Genomic DNA, 7,689 nt, shown 5'->3' on the forward strand with positions numbered 1-7,689 from the left:
AAGAGCACTAATGTGACATAATACATTTTTTCCAATAAAACCCCTAGACAATATACAACAAAAGAGAATTGGAGGTCAAGCCCAAACGTAACACTTGAAGTCCATCCCAAATATTACAGTCCACATAGGACTGTCATGGTTGTCAACAACGGTTAAATACAAGCTCTGGATCCTTTTCCAATTTCTACATTGTAAAGTGATAAGGAGAGTGAAGGGTGCAAGGATGTCAGACTTAAGTCTTAAGTCTGAACCTGAATATTTGTGCCAGTCTACTAGGTATACATTGAGTTCGTGTCATGTACGGCAATGGTGATAAAGTCCAACTCTGATGTGACAATTTAAAACCCCCTCTCGAAGTACTTCCCTTCAAATTATTCCACACTTCCTGTGGATGTACACAGGCTTCCAAAAAAAGGTTAGAATTGTCAACACGAGGCATTTAATGATTGGCAAAAGTAGTCTCTACGGCATTTATAATGGCACTATGGAAGAGGTCAATCATCTTCATTAGGTGAAAAACATTTCAGTAATCTAAGTTGTTCACTGGGCGCATCACAACTAGCCCATGATTCAAAGAAGCAAACCTGAAAACTTCTGAGCTCTCTTTTTGATATAAGTCAAGACAAAAATGCCATGGATGTCATAAAAACATGTCATTCTGAGCGCTCTGCATAACGTTCCACATCCTTTTCGGATAGATTAATCCCTGCCATGGCTTCTCCCAGATTGCAGCTTACCTCTGCAAGAATTTGGGAGTCATTGTAGTGTGTTACAGCCTTCACAATTGCTCTTGCGCGGGCAGCCGGATCTGCACTCTTGAAAATTCCAGAACCCACAAACACACCATCACATCCCATTTGCATCATTAATGCTGCATCAGCTGGGGTTGCGATGCCACCTGCAGAAAAATTAACCACAGGTAGTCGTCCTAGCTGCTTGGTCAGCTTCACCAGTTCCAGAGGTGCACAGTGCTGTTTGGCAAAAGAGTAGAGCTCATCCTGATCAAGGGTTTGGAGCTTTCGGATGTCGCCGAGGACAGACCGGACATGCCGGACAGCCTCGACGATGTTCCCAGTGCCAGCCTCTCCTTTAGTTCGAATCATGGCAGCCCCTTCTGCAATGCGTCTAAGGGCCTCTCCTAGGTTGCGGCACCCACATACAAAAGGAATTCGAAAGTTGTGCTTATTGATGTGGTGCATATCATCAGCAGGTGTGAGGACTTCACTTTCATCAACAAAATCAATGCCAATGGCCTCTAGGATCTGAGCCTCTACAAAATGGCCAATTCTTGCCTTTGCCATGACGGGTATGGTGACAGCCTTTTTTATCTCTTTGATGAGGCCAGGGTCGCTCATTCTGGCAACGCCTCCTTCTGCTCTGATGTCTGCAGGGACTCTCTCTAATGCCATTACTGCAACCGCTCCAGCTTCCTCTGCTATACGAGCCTGCTCTGCATTCACAACATCCATAATGACTCCCCCCCTCAGCATCTGCGCAAGGCCAACCTTCACAGCATAGGTAGATGCCTTTTTGGCATCAGCATTCTCTAGCAAAGCAACCACACCACCCCCTGACATTGCTGTGGAAAGAAAACAGGCCATCAGAAAATTAAAGCCTGATTTTTTGCATTCCAAAACAGGAGGTAAACTTAAAACTTGTACACCCTCAAGCAACCCTAGGTTCTACATCCACACGCAGTAGTATGTGTATGCGGATACAAGAAAGTGTCTGTGCATTCACAAACCTCTGTGTATACATGGATATATTTATGTAAGTATGTACACACATGCATACACTCTTGTGTGTGAGAGCACATATGTATATGCAGACTGTAAATGCAAACCCTAACTTCAGCCTCGTGAAACAGGCTGCTGAATGTACGAATGTAGGATGTGCATGTACACGCATGGGAGTGCAAAACTCTGAAACCCGCATACTCAAGCAGCATGCTGTAAAGTCAAAATCCCGATTTCAGCAGGGTGCTCTGCGACTCTCAAGCACAATGATATAAAACAGAAACCCTAAAGCAGGATGTTAGTCCTACTTTCAGTAGTCCAAAATATGTATCTATGTGCGCATACACTGAAACCAGCGTCTTCATGCGGCATGATGTGAAGTCAAAACCCAAATTTCTGCGGTTTCTCCAGAGAAAGAACGCTGGCAAAAAGGAACCCTAATGTCTTAAACAGAGAAGTGAAGAACCCTAGAGCCAACACAAAAAATGCAGCAGTCTGCACCATAGAAGAGATTAAAGGGTTCAGAAAATCTTACTGGTTTTGTGACTGTCTTCTCTTGCGACGATCGTGGAAATGTTGAGACAGCTCGCAAACGATCACAAAAAAGGAGACGCTGGCTGCACCTAAATGAGTCACAGGAACCCTAGAGATGGGTACATAGTCATGCTTGTTTCTAGAGAACACTAGATGGTTCTATGTTGAAAATGTAAGTTTTTTTAATATTGGGACGATTTTACCCAATACACTCTTTATTCCACCCTTTGCTCGGGAGTGGGCAAGATTCGAACTCGAGCCCCATGGGGACAGTAGCTTAGAACTCTGCCCTAGGCTACTGTCCCCACCACCCCATTGAATATGTAAGTTGAAACGACAATGCTACCAGAAACACTAAAAAAATAAATCCACGTTAAAAAACAGGTTGAAAAATGTAATTCCGTTCAAAGACCATCTAAGCTCAAACTAGATTTGACACCGGTAGTCTCAGTTGTAGAAAAGTTCACGTTTGCTAGCCTCCTTGTTGCCATATGTTGTATAGGCAATCTCAAAATGTATTCCTTGGCCCCTGCCTGTGGCTCCTATGCTGCCACCACAAGCTTTCAAGGTGTGCAGACAAACGTGGTAGCATAGGAAAGACGTCCTTCTATTGCATATGCTTGTAGAGGCACTACCACTAATTTGAGGTTTAATGGAGGTAGCCAAGTGCACGTGTTGAGAAATGCATGAGCCAAGTGGTGCACGTGCACCTCCAAGAGGTGCATACTAACATCTATTCCCCGTAAAAGGTTCACACTATTTACCTTTAAAACAAGCACATAGTTGGCATTCTGGCTTATGAAGAAATACTCCATCTTGATGGTGAGTTAATAAATCCCATTACAAAGCTGCTTACTCAATCTTTGGGATGGTTTTATGTAAGACAGATTGAGTTCTATGCTCGAGTAATCCTACTCTCTTATTTATTTAATTTCACTTTACCGACTTCCTAGGCTACCCTTTCTACCAATGAAGAGAAAACTATGCATAAAGTAATATCTGAGCATTCATGTAAACTTGGGGTTAATGTAGGTGTTTTGTAAATAGCTTTTAGAAAAAACAAACGATAGTCATTTGGCAAAAAAAAAAAAAGACACTGACAATGAAGAGAAGGCTAAGCATAAAGTAATCTCTAATCATCCATTCAAGATTAGGGTTGATATAGATGGTTTTCGTAAATAGCTTCTGAGCCTTCTGAGCCTTCATTCAAGCTTGGGGTTGATGTAGGTGTTTTGTAAATAGCTTTTAGAAAAGCACTAAAAGTAGCCATGTGGCTTTAAAAAAACATAATGTAACTTGCTCATTCTCGGCTAGAACCTAGAATCTATGTGCCATCATGTCCTTATTATCATGTTAGCTTGTTGAAAGACCTGGCATAAATACTTCAATTGAGCAAGCATGTGCACGTGTACGTGTGTTTTTTATTTATACTAAAAACATATCCACAGTCGAACAAAAATTCGAGAACCCAGACAGTTTTGATAAATGAAGTGTTAAACATGATTACATAACAAAAGTATTCTATACAATAATCATGTCATCAGTTTACAGGAGACTATGTCTCAAATAGTAAACCAAGTGTCTTAAAGCTTAAACTGCGGACATTTGAGAGGGTAGAACCTAGTACGTGCATCCATCCAACATATACAAACAAATAGTTAGCACGTGTGTGTATTACAAGTGTCATAGGATGTAATGTGGCAAGATTAAGTTCCAAAAATATGTAAACAATGGGCCATGGGCAAGGCTACTATAAATAGAGCCTTGGGCTCATTGTAGGAACCTTTTATCATTTTTCATATCTTGGACATTACATGTACCTCAGCTCCTTTCTTGGAGATGGCCTTCCATGGTCTAGGGATCATGGCTAGCTTGATAGCCATCCTCATGGTGAGAGGTTAAATCACTTAGGCCTATGCACATATCTTCCTTTGCTACATGTGTATATGGATTTGCTCTACTTTCTTGATAATTCCATTGTAGCATTATATGGTAGTGATGTGTGTGAACACACTTAGGACCGCCAGGGCACTTTTTCCCTCACTAGGAGGTTTTTTTTTCCCGTGCAATGTGTGTACATTGTTGCAACCCTAACCCTAATTCCAACAATTGATATCAGAGCTAGCTTCCTTGACACTTGATCTAGTAGTCTGTCTCCCTCCTCAACGACCTTGTTTTTCTCTCTTCAATTAAGATACCCTCTTAGGAGAAGAAGGTATATATTGTAGTTTGTTGTATACAAAGCATATAGAGTTTTCGGGGTCCGCGACACAATTTGAGCTCGTTTTGGGCACCGCAAGGTTTGTTCACACATTCTGGAGAGGCATCATTTTGGATTACTTCTACTCGATTTTAGGTGTTTGGGCTGTGCAGGGCCAAAGATTTGGTGTGTAGCAGCATCTATAGTGTCTTCAACAACATCATACTTTCGCCAATAACAGTCTATTCTCTACTCTGTGTTATTTTTCATACACTTTGCAGGTGATTCACTCAGTTGGCAGCCATCTGGGGTTGCATTTAGTACTTGCAGTGTGTTGAAAGATTCTGCATTTGGTGGACAGTTATGGCTGGCAGTAGTGATGTATTCAACATGTTGTCTGTCTCGAGGACAAACTTGATGGGACTAACTACCCATTGTGGTCCTATATGATGAGGCATGTACTAAAGGCCTTTGGAATGTGGACAGTTATGGCTGGCAGTAGTGATGTATTCAACATGTTGTCTGTCGAGGACAAACTTGATGGGACTAACTACCCATTGTGGTCTTATATGATGAGGCATGTACTAAAGGCCTTTGGAATGTGGTCAGTGGTAGTGAACTCGTCCTGTTTCACAACTATGGGTGCAACCAGGTGCTACAAGTACATCTAAAGTAGAATCTGATATAGATGTGGCTCCTCCATATGCACCCCCAATACCTCCCACTGTGTTGCTCAAAGGAGATGGGATGGAACAGATGTACAGGCTTGCACTTTCTGTGAAGTGAAGCATTATTCCTCATATTCGGTCATGTAAGACTTCAAAACAGGTGTGGGATGCACTTGTTGCATTATACCAGCAGGTGTGTAATGAAGCACGTATTGCATATCTACGCAAACAATTGGAGTCTGAGCACATGAATGAGGGAGACTCAATGGATAGCTTCTTGACCAAGATCAAAGATTTTAAGGAGCAGCTCGCTAGTGTGGATGAGATATATCCTGATAGTACATTGGTGCCCACAGTTCTCAATGCATTGCCAGATTCTTATCAGAGTTTTTCCTCTACTCTTAGACTCATGATGAAGGGAAATCCAAATGCCCTTACATATGATGAGCTAGTTTCAGTACTCTTGCAAGAAGAGAGGTCTAGGCAAAACAGATCTGTCATGCGAGTTGGTGGCCAAGCTTTTGTTACCAATCAGAAAACAAAGGTAAAGCTTCTTTGCATAGTGGCTATAAGCCAAAATCAGAATCCTCAGGTAAGGATGTAGAGAAATAAGGTGATAAACCTAAAAAGAAGGGCAAGTGTCACTATTGCAGGAAACCAGGGCACTACATAAATGAGTGCAAGAAAAAGCTAGAGAAAGAGAAAAAAAAAGAATCGGGCATAGCTGTGGCTAATACATCTACACCAAGTGCAGAGAAGAAGGAATCTGCAAGTTTTGCTCAAGATGATTGGGCATGGACTGTACATTGCAGTTATGACCCTTCTGTTCATGATGTATACATGTCAGTGGTGGCAGAACCGGATGCTTGGTACTTTGACAATGGTGCTAGTAAGCACATTATTTCACAAAAACATTTATTCTCATCTCTGGAATCTGTCCTAAGTGTAGGAACCGTCACATGTACAAATGGTTCCTCATATCCTATCAAAGGAGTTGGTAGAGTTGTGCTCACTGTTGCAAATGGGGGGCGCATTTACTCTTTCTAAAGTTTTATATGTGCCAGGAATTAAGAAGAACTTGCTGTCAGTTTCAGCCTTAGCCTTGTCAGGCTTGATGGTGAAATTTGTGGATGGCATATGTATAGTTTAGGATAGAAATGATGGTTATTCTATCATTGCCTTAGGTACCTTGTTTCATGGCCTATACAAGATGGATGTATTTGAGAAGTTGCAACATGATGCTTACTCAGTCTCTACGACTCATACTAAGAGTTATACAGAATTATGGCATGCACGATTTGGCCATCTCAATTATGGCACTTTGTTACACCTTCAAAGGCATGATATGGTGTCTGATTTGCTAACTCTTGAGACCCCTGCTAGACATGTATGTGAGGGGTGTATTCTTGGTAAAATGCATCGGTCATCATTTCCAAAGGATGGATATGTGAGAGCTATTAAGAAATTACAGCTTATACATAGTGATGTTTGTGGTCCTATGAGGACACCATCTACTGGGGGATATCTCTACTTTGTCACTTTTATTGATGATTACTCCATATATAGCTGGGTGTATCCATTAAAGTAGAAGTCATAGGTTTTTATGTGTTTTAGGCACTTTGTATCCATGGCTGAAAATGCATGTGAACGTAAAGTTGGCACCCTTTGTTCAGATCGAGGGGGGGAGTATATGTCCCAAGAATTTCATACATATATGGCTGAAAAAGGCATAAGGCATCAATGTACAATGCCACACACACCTCAGCAAAAAAGTGTGGCTAAGAGGAAGAATAGGTCTCTCATGGAGATGGCACGATGTATGATGAAAGACCAAGATTTACCTCATGGTTTTTGGTTAGAGACAGTTAACTATGTACACAAACTATGTGTTGAACAAATGCCCTACCAAGGCCTTGCAGTCTAAAACTCCTTATGAAGCTTGGCATGGAAGGAAGCCTTCTGTGGCTCATTTGCGTGTTTTTGGTTATCTTGCTTATGCTCTTGTGGACTGAGCAACAACGCAGTAAGCTTGATGATAAGGCAGTTAAATGCATATTTTAGGGATACAGTTCAAAAAGAAAGGGATATAGACTTTACCATTTGGCCTAAAAGCAAATTTTGGTAAGTAGAGATGTTTTTATTCGAAAACTCAATTAAATCCATGCTTTCTTGCAAAAAATAGCAGAATATATGCTTATAGGACATGTTTGATTCGCTCCTACCTTTGTTTAATGGAGGATAGCCATATGTAGAACAATTGAATGCTCAACCAAGTGCTCAAATTTAGCCTTTGCAAGTGCAAATCCAGCCTACAAATTAGCCTTTTAATGAGACAATTATTAAGGATGTAGTGGATGAGGAGAGAGTAGCCATAGAAAAATCTAGGCGTATCCCAAAATGTCTTGTATAGACATTGAGGGATAGCAAGTTGGCAGCTCCTTTACCTAGCAGAACTCGTGCAGGTTCTCATCATGCAGATTATTCTCATGTGGATCATGTTCTTATTTCTACTTTATGTAATGAGAAGGAACCTGTTTTATTTGAGGAAGCA

At 41.3% G+C, this 7,689-nt stretch overlaps 1 protein-coding gene across 3 annotated transcripts; it reads right to left on the reverse strand.

The window, feature by feature from the left end:
- Positions 1–479: 479 nt before the first annotated feature.
- On the reverse strand, positions 480–2,447 carry LOC147606637 (putative pyridoxal 5'-phosphate synthase subunit PDX1). 3 transcript variants are annotated; one of them, XM_086791926.1, is made up of 3 exons: positions 2,272–2,447; positions 2,082–2,157; positions 480–1,579 (listed from the first exon to the last, which is right to left on the reverse strand). In XM_086791926.1, exon 3 carries the CDS (start codon positions 1,575–1,577, stop codon positions 654–656), a length of 924 nt encoding a protein of 307 aa, XP_086648052.1. In that variant the 5' UTR covers positions 1,578–1,579; positions 2,082–2,157; positions 2,272–2,447; the 3' UTR covers positions 480–653. The 3 variants fall into 3 exon arrangements, with proteins under 3 accessions (XP_086648052.1, XP_086648050.1, XP_086648051.1); XM_086791924.1 differs by having other exon boundaries at positions 2,045–2,157; XM_086791925.1 differs by lacking the exon at positions 2,082–2,157 and having other exon boundaries at positions 2,272–2,446.
- Positions 2,448–7,689: the final 5,242 nt, after the last annotated feature.

This window comes from Cibotium barometz, chromosome 57 (genome assembly GCF_041138505.1).
Source record: "Cibotium barometz isolate CiBa-2024 chromosome 57, ASM4113850v1, whole genome shotgun sequence".
Lineage (NCBI taxonomy): Eukaryota > Viridiplantae > Streptophyta > Polypodiopsida > Cyatheales > Cibotiaceae > Cibotium > Cibotium barometz.

Coding starts and splice junctions, on each gene's coding strand:
- LOC147606637 (XM_086791924.1), bottom strand. CDS start 2,108: ATGCCGCATGAAGACGCTGGTTTCAGTGTATGCGCACATAGATACATA. Junction 1,580..2,044: donor CATATTTTGGACTACTGAAA/GTAGGACTAACA, acceptor TTCTTTCCACAG/CAATGTCAGGGGGTGGTGTG.